The sequence below is a fragment of the Conger conger genome, chromosome 7, assembly GCF_963514075.1.
Source record: "Conger conger chromosome 7, fConCon1.1, whole genome shotgun sequence".
NCBI classification, from domain to species: Eukaryota; Metazoa; Chordata; class Actinopteri; order Anguilliformes; family Congridae; genus Conger; species Conger conger.
Window position 1 is genome coordinate 60,734,074 of NC_083766.1, and position 16,182 is coordinate 60,750,255.

The 16,182-nt window shown below is 44.1% G+C and overlaps 2 protein-coding genes across 2 annotated transcripts; both read right to left on the minus strand.

Moving 5' to 3' along the window:
• Positions 1-226: 226 nt before the first annotated feature.
• Positions 227-1,159, minus strand: LOC133133532 (olfactory receptor 1500-like). The gene has a single exon (XM_061249633.1). The coding sequence runs from the start codon at positions 1,157-1,159 to the stop codon at positions 227-229; it is 933 nt and encodes a 310-aa protein (XP_061105617.1).
• An 8,670-nt stretch (positions 1,160-9,829) lies between these two features.
• Positions 9,830-10,762, minus strand: LOC133133533 (putative gustatory receptor clone PTE03). The gene has a single exon (XM_061249634.1). The coding sequence runs from the start codon at positions 10,760-10,762 to the stop codon at positions 9,830-9,832; it is 933 nt and encodes a 310-aa protein (XP_061105618.1).
• Positions 10,763-16,182: the final 5,420 nt, after the last annotated feature.

Below are 16,182 nucleotides of genomic sequence, written 5' to 3' on the forward strand. Positions count from 1 at the left end.
TGTTTGGTCTGAATAGCAACTGAACCTCCTAGCCATTTCTGCATGCTTGAATGAAGTGAGTTGCTGCTATATGATTGGCTGACTAGATATTTGCATGAACAAGCCGGTGTACAGGTGTAACTAATTAAGTGGTCACTAAGTGTATATGACAGTGTAAGACACTAGTTTAACATGTAGATAAGAGCATCCATTATGCTGCAGTTGGTTTAAAAGCCACATTTTTTCATTACTGCAGCTGGGTTACTTTTGAATAAAGTATCTGCACAATCTTGGTCCTAAGTTCCTTGGTCTGTAGAGCATATATGATGGGGTTCATATTGGCGGGAATGATGAGAAAGAGAAGTGCCGCCAATGTCCGGTAGCCGTTGTGAATCGGGAGACGATGCGAAATCATGACGAGAAATCCGGACCAGAGCATGATCAGATAGAGGACCAGATGGGAGGCGCAGGTCTGCATGGCCTTTCTGTTGAGCTCCTTGTTCTTTTTGGAGACACAGCTGATCAGGATCCTGAAATATGTGAAGGCCACGCTGGTAATCGACAATCCATTGATTATGGTAATGGAGGTGAGCCCGGTGATGTTGTTGATGCTTAAGTCCTGGCAGGAGAGCTTGTACAGAGATGAAATGTCGCAGAAGGCATTCAGAATAATGGAACGGCAGCGTGTTAGCCGTACTGCGAGGCCCAGTACGATGGAGATCATGGTTATTGATGTGCTCCATGCGGAAACAGTCAGTTTTGCCACCATGGCGGGGCTCATGATGGAGGTGTACCTCAGAGGGTGGCATATGGCCACATACCTGTCAAAGGCCATGATCATCATCACCGTGTGGCAGGACGTGCCATAAGTGTGGGTGATGAAGGCCTGGGAGACACACCAGGAGTAGCTGATGGATGGGATGGTGGAGACGATGTCCAACATCATTCGAGGCAGAACCACCGTGTTTCCCAGGACGTCATTGAAGGACAGGCTGAAGAACAGCAAGTACATTGGCTGCTGCAGGCTCCTTTCCATCAAAATAAGCAGCATGACCCCTATGTTGGTGGTCAGGATGATCAGGTAGGCGACCAACAGCAGGGCAAATGCTGGGTAAATGAAACGATGGGGAATGTCGATGCCCTGAATCAACAGGATGGGACTGTTGTAGGTTATGTTCATCCCAGATTTCCTGGAAAATTCTATCAGACTGAGAAAAGCAGAATATTATGCAGTGCCTAACTTCTTGAACATGGCTCCATACACCAGAACATGACAAATAATAAAACCATGAATATGAGGTTAAAGTTCAAATAGATTTAATATGAACTATGGGCCAATTTTGCAGACTCCAATGAAGCCTAGTCCGAGATGAAATTCTATTTTCAAGACACAACTCAGATTCTAAGTCCTGGAAGTCCGTCAGGTTGACTTTCACATTTCCTTAATTAAGTTCAGAAAGCTGCTTGACTGGGTGCATGAGAGCCTGCGTCCAAGAGCAGACCCTGAAAACAGACCAAAAACTGATGTGAAAACAAATATATATATATCAGAGAAATCCCATTATTATAACTGGATTAACTTATTTTCATTTCTAAGGTCTGCAAGAATCATCTGTACTGTTCCCATTGCTCACACAATATCATCTAGTTTGAATCGCAGTAACTAAACCATTCTATGACTGTACTTGTAAATGTAAAGGTGTAAATACCTGTCTTAGGTTTCAGGTGGGCAGTCCTCTCTTCTTGACGGACTCTCAGGTTTTATCTTGCCCTTTAGGGGCCCTCCCCTCTCTGTCCTGTCACTCATTTAGGCAGGAGAGGACCGCCCCCACACTCAGTGATGATGTAATGAATTGAAACACGGGTGATGCTGCTTCTGACATATTACTGCAGTGTAACATGCAGCCTAGGGAATCAGAGCCACAGGTGCAGCCTCCCTATGAGATACATTATTACTGCAGCAGTGTGGCATTTCTGTTCTTGGCCTGGATCCAATCAACATTTGTTATTCTCAGTTTCTCCCTGTGAGGGAGCGGGGGCGAGAGACCAAGAGCAACCAGGACGGGATCACAAAGTTACAAATGAGAAGTTGAATAACCACTGATATAATCTTGGAAACCCTCACGAATGTGTGGGGCCACTAGAGGAGAGGGAAAAACATAAAACGGGAAAGAAACTCCCTGGTGAAATGCCAACTGAAACAAAACTGCAAAGTCTCTAGAACAGGGTATGTGCAGACTAGCACGGATTGCCCAAGGAAACGGGCGAGTCTCACGTGAAAAAAAAAACTGAAAAAACACAACCAAAACTCCCCGCTGTTTCGTCAACAGAAAATTTACCTCAGAAATAATGTTGGTCAGGGAAAAACGAGATTCCTCAATGGAAGAGTTTCGATAAAGCTAAACCCCAAGAGGTGAACTCTGCCGCTAGCTCTTCTAAACAGAAGATGACTTAAGAAACTAAAATAGAGAAGGTCCAGGGGAACACCCCAACCAAAGTAGAACTACTAGTGCCTATGCTTCTAATTAATTCTAAAGAGGTAACGTAATGCCTTTCAAGACTAAAAGCAATTCAGTTCTCCAACCACATCTTTACCTCTTTACTCAATGTATGTGTCAGAATGAAACACCAAAGCCCAGAGCAGTGCCAGGAAGAGACTTAAATAGCTCTCCACGCAGCTGACCACAATCTGCAGTGATTATACCCGCATTCTGCATACGGAAGGTAACGTCTCATGCTGACCGTGGCCGGCACGCCCTCTCATGGTCTAGAGAGATGGAAATCCCGGGTTTTACATGTTGGCTGGGGAAAGCATGTGTTGTGTCCTGTTCTGGCATTAAGTGATGCCTAGGTGGCGCGAGAGAACATGTATGAGATTTAAAGAATGAGAATGCTTGGTGGGATTCGGATAAAGTTGAATGCATACTAATGGCGCCTGCTTTCTGACTGAACTTTCTACACGGTAAAATACCACATTTTGGCGACGAGGATGTCGGTTTCAGTACCTTTACCCACACGTTTCATGCCTTGTCCAGGTGAACCGTCCATTCCTTTCCCTACTTGGTTAAAAATGTTTGAAAATTACATGCTAGTTATCGATGCTACCAGACAGCTGGCCCGAGTTAAGAAACCGTGCTGTTCTTCTCCATGCGCTTGGCACTGAGGGACAAAGACTGCTTTATGCTTTACCAAATACAGGTACTACCTACATGTCTGCCGTTGAGGGTCTGAAAAAACACTTCGTTCCTAAAGTTAATGTGATTGCTGAACGTCATAAATTTCGCCAGAGAGCGCAGAGACCTGACGAGTCTATTAATCAGTTTCTTGCCTCACTACGTGAGCTAGCTGCTCCATGTGAGTTTTGTGCCTTGGAGGAGCAAATGCTTTGTGATCAATTTCTAGAACGAGTTGCCAATACGCATATTTGAGATAGACTTTTGCTAGAATCTGACCTGACCCTGGCTAAAGCTATTTCACTAGCTTTGCAGATCGAAGCTGGACAACGGAATGCTGACCTTCTTTCTGACGCTACTTCCACTGCTGCTGCACCCATGAGGCAATTCACAAACAGCCGAAAATCGCCGCCCATGGGAAAAGAGGAAACCTGCTTCAACGACTGCAGATTCCGCGGTCCAATCTACCGGTAGTTCCTGCTACTGTTGCGGATCCACCAGCCACTTAGCTAACAAGTCTTCATGCCCAGCGGTTAAAGTAACCTGCAACTCATGCGGTAAAGTCGGACATTTTTCCAAAGTTTGTAAATCTGCCCACAAGGAGGTACGTGAGGTAGTGATAAATGAACTGACTGTGCTTTACATGACTGATGCTGCACATGATAAAATCCTCTGTACTGTTCAAGTGAAAGCTAATGAACATTTTCATGATATTGAGCTAATAGTGGACACAGGTTCTTCTGTTTCTATTATTCCAGAGAGCACTTACCAGACTCTCTTCCCTACATGTGTTCTTGCTGAACCTACAGTGAATCTGCTCACTTATTCAAGAGAGATAATACCTGTAAAAGGGTGTATGCATGCATGCCACAGTACGTCATGATGGGTTTTCTACTACAGGCTCGTTCACAGTGGTTAAGTCAGGCACTGCTCTGCTAGGGCTAGATTTATTTGTGGCATTGCACATGCTTATTGAGGGCAATAAAGTCATTAACTCGACAGGCCCAAATCCACAGGCTGCACCAGAGGCCCAGGTGCAGGAGATTGGGTGTGCAAAAGGATTTGTGCATAAAGTACAACTTAAACCAGATGCTGTGCCAGTACAACAGAAACGGCGGAGGCTTCCACTTTCGGTGAGGCAGGCTGTGAGAGATGAGCTCCAGGACCTACAGGAAAAGGGCATTATAGAACGTATAGACGCATCACCATGGGTCTCCCCCATTGCAGTGACCCAGAGAAAGGAGGGAGGAATGCCTCGCAGGTGTGTTGACTTCAGGGAGCCAAATAAGGCAATTGTCAGTGATTGTCATCCTTTACCTCATATCGATAAGCTGTTCGTTGAACTACGAGGAGCCACAGTCTTCACTACCATTGACTTAGCCTCTGCTTACCACCAGCTCTTACTACACCCAGACAGTCGTGACATAACTGCACTCATAACACACAAAGGCCTTTTCTGTTTTCGCCGGGTTCCATTTGGACTCGCATCCGCTCCATCTGCTTTTCAAAACAGGATGAACATGCACAAGTGTAAGTTTAACCAGACCTCTCTCAGTTTTGTAGGCCACACTGTATCCAAAGAAGGACTTCACCCTGACCGAGATCGGGTCAGAGCAGTGGCCGACGCCCCTTTCCCAAAGGACACATTCTCCCTGCGATCCTTCTTGGGCCTTGCATCATGGTACAGTAAGTTTATTCCTGACTTCTCTACCGTTGTTGAACCGCTACGGTTCAAATGGACTGCTGAAGCTGAGTCCAGTTTCTCTGATATTAAGAGACTGATATTGGAGAGGCCTGCCTTGGCTCTATATGATCCTTTGTTACCTACTTATGTGACTACTGATGCCTCCGACTATGGACTGGGGGGTGTATTCACACAACTTCATCCAGATAACACAGAGAGGATTATAGCGTTTGCATCCAGGACACTTTCACCTGCTGGAAGAAAGTATTCAACTGTCAAACGTGAGGCATTGGCATGTGTTTGGGCAGTAGAACGGTGGAGAGCATATCTTTGGGGACACCACTTTGTGCTGCGTACTGACCCCCAAGCACTTGCAACCCTGCTCACGTCCAAAGGGACTGACCACGCTGGACTGCGACGTGCAAGATGGTCAGCGAGACTGCTTCGTTTTACTTATGATGTTGCTTACCGTCCAGGGAAACAAAATTTGACAGCTGACTACCTGTCCAGGCTTCCCCTGCCTACTACAGCAGATGCAGACGAGGAACCAGACATGGTGGCTACGGTCTTTCGACAATCCCTACAGGCCATATGTGTCCCAGAGTTCACCACTGCCTGTGAGTCCTGTCCGGAATTAACACAACTGCGACACCAGATACAGAAGGGCTGGCCGAAAAGCCGAAAGAATGTGTCAGATGAACTTGCTTTAATCTGCGTGATGAACTAGGTGTAGACAATTCCCTTATCATGAGAGGTCCTGATTGTTTGATAGTTCCCGCTTCCCTGCGGTCCAAAGTGGTAGATTTAGTACATATTGGGCACCAAGGGATAGTTCGTACTAAACAAAGACTGCGTGAGCTATATTGGTGGCCACAAATGGACAAATATGTACAGAATATGATTGCTTCATGAGTGTCATGCCAATATAATGACAAAACAGCAGTGACTGCACCCGCACCACTTACACCTGTGGAACTGCCAGATGGACCCTGGGAAAAAGTGGCCATTGATATAACAGGTCCCTTTGAGTGTGCCAGGTGGGACTGCCGTTATGCTATCACTCTTACAGACTACTACAGTCAATGGCCAGAAGTGGCGTTTGTCTCTAATGCCACAACTGATGCGGTTATTAGCTTCTTAGCGACAGTATTCAGCCATGAAGGCAATCCTTCTTACCTGGTCTCTGACAATGGATGTCACACATAAGTCACATGCACAAAGCATGTTTGCATATGCTCTCTCTCTCACTCTGGGGTTTTTGAATGGTTAAGTTGGCAGTTTGCCAAGTTATTTCCAAAATCCCATTACCTCTTTATTAACATTTATTTATACAGGCCTAAATCAAGAGGGGACAATAAAGCCTTTTGTCGTGGTTAGGGAAGCAGTGGCCCTGGTTTTGTTTATTTACATTGGCCATCTTTCAAGAGAGAGCCATTCAGTAATGGTGAAAGAAGTGATGCTGCTGCTTCTTCGAGAGGCAAAATGGCTAACTGTGAAACTCGTCATTTAGCTTGAGAATTTTCTTGGAGTATCAGCTTTAATAAAATGATAGGGAGTAATACGATTCTGTCATATGTCATCAGAGAGATGTGGGTATGTGTGTCATTTATGAAATTATATATACATACAGTAAAGAACAGTCCAAGAAATACAAATGTTACAGATTCACTGGTCAACTGACACGAAAGACAGTAAAGAATGCAGTACACTGGGAGGGTGTTTTCTGGTAACAGATGGGGCAAGCAGAGACAAAACAAATTGACATTCTGTCGGCCACCAGAATGCCTGTCTTAGATGTATAACATTGAGCAAAATAAATGCAAACTCCAGAGTTACAGACTCACTGGACTACTAAACAGGGTATGAACCCATTTACCAAGATCTTTAATATGAATGCCTTCTTGTTCTATTTGGACAGATTGTGCACTAAATGAAAATTCTAATTCAATTAGAGCTAGTATTAGCTACACAGAATTATGCTGCTCCACGTGAGCCGGCCAAACTTGGCTTTTGGCAGGACCGAGAATCGAGCCCCATTCCCCGGACGGACTGCAACCACAAGTCTGCTGCATCTTAGCCTGTTGCGCCACCGCAGCCCCATCAGTGATACATTTCTAATTGTATTAGTTTCCATATCTCCGAGGCAGTGACCACTTTGAGGTATCTGTTACTTATTTCTGCTGCTGTGTAGCCCATCCAATCAAAGGTTTAATGTGTTGTTTGTTCAGAGATGCTCTGCATACCACTGTTGTAATTCATGGTTATTTGAGTTACAGTCAACTTCCTGTCAGCTTGAACCAGTCTGGGGTGCGTTTCCTGATAACGGTGTCTCTTAGTGCTTGATGAAGACTCTCTAAGGTATACCTTAGTAAGGTTGTTCACTTCTCTACGTGTGTTCCCCATCTATCTTCCCCAACTATCACTTAGGCTGTTGCTTAAGGGATAGCTTCTATGTGCAACGTTATTAGGCCCATCGACTTGCTCTAAGATCGATTATGCACTCCATGCAGCGACTGTTTGACTGCGTTATGAGAGAAAGTAGTGTTATTTTTGAATAAAACACTGCAGGAATACTTTACAATATTGCATTTACCGTGACTGTATACATATACATCCAACTGTATATATAATTTTCACCAAATTATATATACGGTTCATGATACGGTTTCTGACTACGCCATCTAGCAATACGCCTTCTTTGGCATGTCATGTTTTATTTACATTATATTAATATCTTTGTCATAGTACCTTAAATGACTTTACAATCAGGGTTGATTTGGCAGAAGCACCATCTCATTCCTCACTATTTTCTATCATTAGCTGACGTTTTCTGTAAAAGCGCACCAACAAGCAAAACGCACCAACAAGCAAAACGCACCAACACAAAATCAACATTTTATTTTTTATTATTATTATTTTTTTTGACAAAAGATATTGTGGAAAAAAACTGAAATAAGCGGTCCCACAGCTTCATAGCAAAGGAAATGGAGATAATGTTAGATGTGGCGCTGAATAAAGAAACATTATTTTCCAGTTAAAGACTACGGTGTCCAAAAAAAACAAGAAAAAACAATGGTTAAACATCGCTCCAGCACACAGAGAGAGTGGGAAATCGTCAGTTTATGAATATCATTTAAAAGGCAATTAGGCAACATGCATCCTTCGTAATTTACAATTTTATTATTTGCATGAAAACAGTGCCATTAAAATGGTATTTTAGTAATATTATAAGCCAACTACAACTGCACAATTATTAGTGTACATATTGCTTAACAGACTGAGATGTAACTAAGAGCAACAGCTGATTTCAGAGGCTTGCGGTCATAACAGTGGTGGCCACAAGCAGAGTGAGCTGACAACATCGCTAAGGTATAGCTAAGAGCGGTCCAGACCAACCTTACGAACGTACAACATACATGTCACATTTCATGTTTGTCACGTCATGTTTCATGTTTAGTTATTGTCTTGGTTACCTTATTGTCAGGTCACGTATTATGTTAATCTATTCTCGCCATGTTTTTATGTTTTATTTCTTGTTACATTTTATTGTTTTGTCATGTTATGTTTCATGATTAGTTCTTGTTACCATTTATTCGTCTTGCCATGTCATGTTATATAGTTTATTGTCATAATTTCGCAAACTTTTTGTGTCATGATTTATGTTTGTTTCATGTTATGTGGTTCTGTTAATTGTTTAGCAAACACTTTTTTGTGTCTTTCTACAAACCTTGCATTCCTGCTTTCTCTCTCTCCCTTTCTGTCACACCCTAATTGTTTCAATTTCCCTTGTCTTCTTACAAATCTACTAACTTTAGATCAGGATTGGGTAATACTAACATTCTAACCATGTGTTCATGTTACCATACCTTTCTTGTGCATGTCATTTACTAATTTACTAATGCTAGGGCAGGATAGGTTTATTCCTAACGATTACTAATTACCTCGTCAATCCTCCACACCGGATTTCCATTCTCATGCTGCTCTCAAGCTAATTGTCTGCACCTGTCTATACCTGCATATAAGCTCAGTTCCATGTCTTGTCTTTGCAAAATTGTTGCCTCCTGTTCATCAGTGCATCTATTGAGCATTTTTGTCAAGCCATTGTCTACCCGTTACGATCCAAGCCTGTTTATTGACCAAAGATTATTGACTTCTGTTTTGTTGACCATTGCCTGCCTGTACCACGACTTAGCCTGCTATCTTTGTGCTTTTGCCCCGCTGCGCAGACTTCGGTCTTGACTCTTGTGGTGTCATCGACCTTGAGCCTGCCTACCGTCCACAGCTTGTACTTCTGCCCTGCTGACAGCTTTCCTGGCTACCGGACTTTTTGCATGGTGTACCGATTACGAGACTGCCTTCTTTCTCGGTACTATACTTTGGTTTCTGGCTGGATTTTACGTGTATGAACATTGCTTGTTTTTTGACTACGCTCACTGGACATTCCCTGAATAAAGCCCTGACGGGACTTTATTACACCCCTGTTTCTGAGTCGTGCATTTTGGGTCCAACCCCCCACGCACCCATCTCAGTACAGAAGGTATACTTAGCGAAGAACATTTTGGGAAACACGCTAAAGCATTAAGGTAGAGCTTAAGGCACAACTTATGAATGACGTAGCGTTAAGAAGGCTTGGGGAAAAGCACCCCTGGCCATTCTCCTCTTACTTCTCTCATTAAGAAGGCACTTTTGGCCATAGAACTTCTACTCACTGAATGTTTTTGGTTTTTTTGCACCATCACCAACAGTCAAAGTCTTCCCAATTCAGATGTTTGGTCTGAATAGCAACTGAACCTCCTAGCCATTTCTGCATGCTTGAATGAATTGAGTTGCTGCTATATGATTGGCTGACTAGATATTTGCATGAACAAGCTGGTGTACAGGTGTAACTAATTAAGTGGTCACTAAGTGCATACGACAGTGTAAGACACTAGTTTAACATAATAGATAAGAGCATCCATTATGCTGCAGTTGGTTTAAAGGCCACATTTTTTCATTACTGCAGCTGGGTTACTTTTGAATAAAGTATCTGCACAATCTTGGTCCTTAGTTCCTTGGTCTGTATAGCATATATGATGGGGTTCATGTTGGCGGGAATGATGAGAAAGAGAAGTCCCACCAACGTCCGGTAGCCGTTGTGAATCTGAAGACGATGCAAAATGATAACGAGGTATCCGGAGCAGAGCATGATCAGATAGAGGACCAGATGGGAGGAGCAAGTCTGCATGGCCTTTCTGTTCAGCTCCTTGTTCTTTTTGGAGACACAGCTGATCAGGATCCTGAAATATGTGAAGGCCATGCTGGCGATGGACAATCCATTGATTATGATACTGCAGGTAAGCCCAGTGATATTGTTAATGGTTAAGTCCTGACAGGAGAGCTTGTACAGAGATGCAATGTCACAGAAGGCATTTAGAATAATGGAACGGCAGCGTGTTAGCCGTACTGCGAGGCCCAGTACGATGGAGATCAGAACGATCGATGTGCTCCATGCGGACACAGTCAGTTTAGCCACCATGGTGGGGCTCATGATGGAGGTGTATCTCAGAGGGTGGCATATGGCCACATACCTGTCAAAGGCCATGATCATCATCACCGTGTGGCAGGAAACGGTATAAGTTTGGCCGAAGAAGGCCTGGGAGACACACAAGGAGTAGCTGATGGATGGGTTGGTGGAGACGATGTCCAACATCATTCGAGGCAGAACCACCGTGCTTCCCAGGACGTCGTTGAAGGACAGGCTGAAGAACAGCAGGTACATTGGCTGCTGAAGGCTCCTGTCCATCAAAATAAGCAGCATGACCCCTAAGTTGGTGGTCAGGATGATCAGGTAGGCGACCAACACCAGGGCAAACGCTGGGTAAATGAAACGATGGGGAATGTCGATGCCCTGAATCAACAGGATGGGACTGTTGTAGGTTATGTTCATCCCAGATTTCCTGGGAAATTCTGTCAGACTGAGAAAAGCAAAATATTATGCAGTGCCTAACTTCTTGAACATTAACAGTTTCTGGTGTTTTGGCTCCATACACCAGAACATGACAAATAATAAAACCATGAATATGAGGTTAAAGTTCAGACAGATTTAATATGAAATGTGGGCCAATTTTGCAGACTCTAATTAAGCCTAGTTTGAAATGAAATTCTACTTTCAATACACAACTCAGATTCTAACTCCTGAAAGTCTGTCAGGTTGACTTTCACATTTCCTAAATTAAGTTCAGAAAGCTGCTTGACTGGGTGCCTGAGAGCCTCAGTGACCCAGAGCGGACCCTGAAAACAGATCAAAAACTGATTAGATGAATATATATATATCAGAGAAATCCCATTATTATAACGGGAATAACTTATCTTTATTTCTAAGGTCTGCAAGAATCATCTGTACTGTTCCCAGTGCTCACACAATATAATCTAGTACAACTGCAGTAACTGAAGCATTCTATGACTGTACTGTAAGGTGTAAATACCTGTCTTAGGTTTCAGGTGAGCAGTCCTCTCTTCTTGACGGGCTCTCAGGTTTTATCCTGCCCTTTAGGGACCCTCCCCTCTCTGTCCTGTCACTCATTTAGGCAGGAGAGGACCGCCCCCACACTCAGGGATGATGAATCGAAACACGGGTGATGCTGCTTCTGACATATTACTGCAGTGTAACATGCAGCCTAGGGAATCAGAGCCACAGGTGCAGCCTCCCTGTGAGATACATTATTACTGCAGCAGTGTGGCATTTCTGTTCTTGGCCTGGATTCAATCAACATTTGTTATTCTCAGTTTCTCCCTGTGAGGGAGCGGGGGCGGTAGACCAAGAGGGAACGGATCGGGAACACAAACTTACCAATAAGAAGTTGAATAACCACTGATATAATCTTGGAAACCCTCACGTGTGGGGCCACTAGAGGAGAGGGAAAAAACATAAAACGGCACAGAAACTCCCAGGTGGAAAGCCAACTAAAACAAAACTGCAAAATCCGTTGAACAGGGTAAATGCAGACTAGCACGGAATGCCTTTGGGAACAGGCAAGTCTCGTGAAAAAAGAACTGAAAAAAGGGGACCAAAACATTTCGGCAACAGAAAATTGACCTGAGAGATAACATTGGTCAGGGAAAAACAAGATTCCTCAATGGAACGTCGCTCGCTCCAAAATAGGGAAGGTCCAGGGGAACCACCCAACCAAAGACTAAAAGCAATACAGTCCTCCAACTAACTCTTTACCTCTTTACTTAGTGTACATGTCAGAATGAAACACCAAAGCCCAGAGCATTGCCAGGAAGTGACTTACATAGCTCTCCACACAGCTGACTGCAATCGGCAATGATTACACCCGCATTCCGCATGTGGAAGTTAATTTCATGCTGACCATGGCTGGCACGCCCTCACGTGGTAGAGAGGTAAAACCTGGAAATTCCATATGTCATCTGGGGAAACCATGACACTCCCACTATTTCTCCATGGCCTGCTCACAGTGGCGAAAGGAGCTGCTAGTAAAAGTAGGGAGGACAACTGAAAAATGTATTTCCGGAAATCAACATGAATATTTTGATTAAAATCTCAGTTTAACCTTAAATTAACGTGTTATGGACAATAATTCTGCTTAGGTGGAATTTTAATGTGATGAAATGACTGTTTTTGTGGCTTTGTGTTAAATGTTAAATGCTGGACCCCGACGGCACCGAAAAACAGGCAGATTTCACCCAACATTCCATTGTTTACATTTATGGAGCTCGAAAATGGTGACGCAGCAATAGCTTTTACTGGTTTACTTCACGCGCTCTTACATGGCAGTTGGTGGCAGTTGGAACTCTCAGAATTGTGACTGTAGCCAGGTCAATATTTTCGCTGGATACTCAGTATGTCCAGCCTTATAAGTCCAAAGTCCCTGGTTACTTTTTAATAGTTTCAATGGATGTTGACAATAGACAGGTGCGACAGAAATATTCGGTGCTGTTGAACGAAATCGAATGCTTTTATTTCTATCGTTCGAATGACTAAGTGCCGTTAAAAAGCAAATTTTATGGCTTTGTGCTATTCCCGTATCCTAGCTACATCATGCTAACCTCGTACAGGGATCAGTAAAGGCTTAGAACACGCTAGCACTTAGTTATTGTAAGTTTGATCACCGATACTGTGAAGTAAAAAAGTGGACAAATTACGTTTTCTGCGAGAAATGTATTGGCGAACTCACGTGCACAAACAGCGGTCTACATTCTAAAACTCCACTTTGACCTCCCTAGTAAAAGCGCGCCAAAAGCGAGCACCCGCCTGCATTGCTGTGCTTGGCCCCTGCTGGTCCTCTACTGTGAAGTGAAGGTTTTGCCATAGTTCAATCCAGCAAGCAATCCAGTCTCTTTGAATCTGAGCTGCCACTGGACAGTTGCATGGCATGTACAGAGCCAGAACTACTGTCTTTGAAGGTACATCTATAAGGGATGAAGCGCAACCACCACTGCCAGCAGCTCCCATCTCCTCATGCAGTAATTGCATTCTTTGCTGAGCTAGCAACTGAGGAAGGCAACCACCTTCTCCCCTTTTCAATTAGCTGCAACAGGACTACGTCAAGGCCCAAGTTGCTTGCATCAGATTTCAAGTGAAGGGTTTCCTAGAGTCAAACAGGTCAAGTACGGGGTGGGGGGGTGACAAGTGCAACGCATATGTGTGTTCACTAGCAACATTTCTAATGTTAAAGTATATTTTGACCTTCTCTTATAGGTGGCCTCTCCAAGGAATCGGCACCTTAATGTGGTGGAGGGGTTTGTGTGTCCCGGTGATTCTGGGAGCTATGTTGTCGGGGGCGTTAGCATTAGCATTGCTAGCACTGGGTCTCCCAAGGCAAATTGGTCCCGGGTGAGGGGCCACACAAATACCAAGCTACCTCACCCAGAAAAGGGGCCCCCTTCTGGAGCCAGACCCGGGAGGAGAGCTTATCGGCTCACAAGCCACCGGCTGAGTGCCACTGTGTTGCAGTTTCACCCGGGGAACGAGAGGGTCACCTCTTTGCGACTACGTGTTGCTGGGGGGGAAAGCTCTAACTGTCGTTTGTGCTTATGCACCAAACGGCAGTTCAGAGTATCCGGTCTTCTTGGAGTCACCAGGCGGCATCCTGGAAAAGGGCAATGACGGAGAAACCTGAAAGGGGGTGATTCGGAGGAATGGCCCGCCTGATCTTAACCCGAGCGGTGTCTTGATATTGGACTTCTGTGCTGGTCATGGATTGTCCATAACAAACACCATGTTCGAGCATAGGGTAGCTCATAAGTGTACTTGGTACCAGAGCACCTTAGGCCAAAGATCAATGATCGACTTTATGGTCGTATCATCAGACCTGCGGCCATGGACACTCGGGTGAAGAGAGGAGCAGAGCTGTCAACTGATCACTACCTGGTGGTGAGTTGGATCAAGTGGCCGGGGATTCTGCCGGACAGACCCCATGAACCCAAACGTGTAGTGAGCGTGAACTGGGAACATCTGGCGGAGCCCCCCGTCCGCGGGGCTGCGGCTTCGGCAGTCGCTGAAACAAAAACCCGGGTATGGGAGGCGTTTGGGGACGCTATGGAGAAGGACTTTACAAGCCATCCGGTCCTTTTATAACCAAAGTGAGAGCTGTGTCCGCTAGAGATAGGGTGAGGAGCTCGGACATCCAGAGGGACTTCCAGAGGGACCTTGGAGTATAGCCGCTGCTCCTTCGCGTCCAAAGGAGCCAATTGAGGTGGTTCGGGCATCTGATCAGGATGCTTCCCGGCGCCTCCCATTGGAGCTTTTCCGGGCACGTCCAACTGGGTGGAGACCCCAAGGTAGACCCAGAACCCGCTGGAGATTATATATCTCTCCTGGTCTGGGAATGCCTCGGGATCTCCCAGGAGGAGCTGGAATCCGTTGATGGGGAGAGGAACGCCTGGATTACCCTGTTTAGCCGACTGCCACCGCGACCCGACTCCGCATAAGCGGGTTAAAATGGATGGATGGATGGATTATAGCCCTAGAATGTCACACTCTGATCCTGTCAGGGCCCAATTCTGACAGAACCGCTCTTGTATTCTGCTGGAACATGTTCTGTGTATGACAGCACACATACGTCACATGTACAAAGCATGTATGCATATGCTCTCTCTCTCTCACTCTGGGGTTTTTGAATGGTTAAGTTGGCAGTTTGCCAAGTTATTTCCAAAATCCCATGACCTCTTTATTAACATTTATTTAAACAGGCCGAAATTATTAAGGGAAAATAAAGCCTTTTGTCATGGTTAGGGAAGCAATGGCCCAGGTTTTGTTTATTTGGCCATCTTTCAAGAGAGGGCCATTAAGTAATGATGAAAGAAGTGATGCTGCTGCTTCATCGAGAGGCAAAATGGCTAACCGTGAAACTCGTCATTAAGCTTGATAATTCTTTCACAAAGAATGGGCAAAGAAAAGAAAATTCTTGGTCTATCAGCTTTAATAAAATGGCAGGGAGTAATACGATTCTGTCATATGTCATCAGAGGTATGCGTGTATGTTTGTAATTTATCAAATGATATATACATACAGGGAAGAACAGTCCAAGAAATACAAATGTTACAGATTCACTGGTCAACTGACGCGAAAGACAGTAAAGAATGCAGTAAAGGAGGGTGCTTTTCAGAGACAAAATAAATTGACATTCTCTGGGCCACCAGAATGCCTGTCTTAGATGTATAAAGTTGAGCAAAATAAATGCAAACTCCAGAGTTACAGACTCACTGGACAACTAAACAGGGTATGAACCCATTTACCAAGATCTTTAATATGAATGCCTTCTCATTCTATTCGGACAGATTGTGCACTACATGAAAACAAGTCACATCTCTCATTGATAACAACGTGACAGACACTTCTACCTCTGTAATTGCATATTGGGCACATATAAAGTTTATTATATAAAGTTGGGCTAGTTGGGTGAGTTTTTAGATCATTTTCAGCATTTAAGCTTATGGTTTGGGGTGCGTTTCCTGATAACGGTGTCTCTTAGCGCTTGACGAAGACTCTCTAAGGTATACCTGACTAAAGTTGTTTACTCTACGTGTGTTCCCCAAACTATCACTTGGGCTGTTGCTTTAGGGACAGCAATGTTGTTAGGCCCATCGACTTGCTCTAATATCGATAATGCACTCCATGCAGTTACTGTTTGACTGCGTTATGAGAGAAAGTACTGTTATTTTTTAATAAAACATAGCAGGAATACTTTAAAATATTGCATTCATCATGACTTGTGGGAACGTATTAATATAATTAAAATTGTACAAACTAAATTATCCAACTGTATATTTAATTTTATATAATTATATATACAGTTAGTGAAACGGTTTCTTTGGCATTTCATGTTTTACTTTTATTTTTTA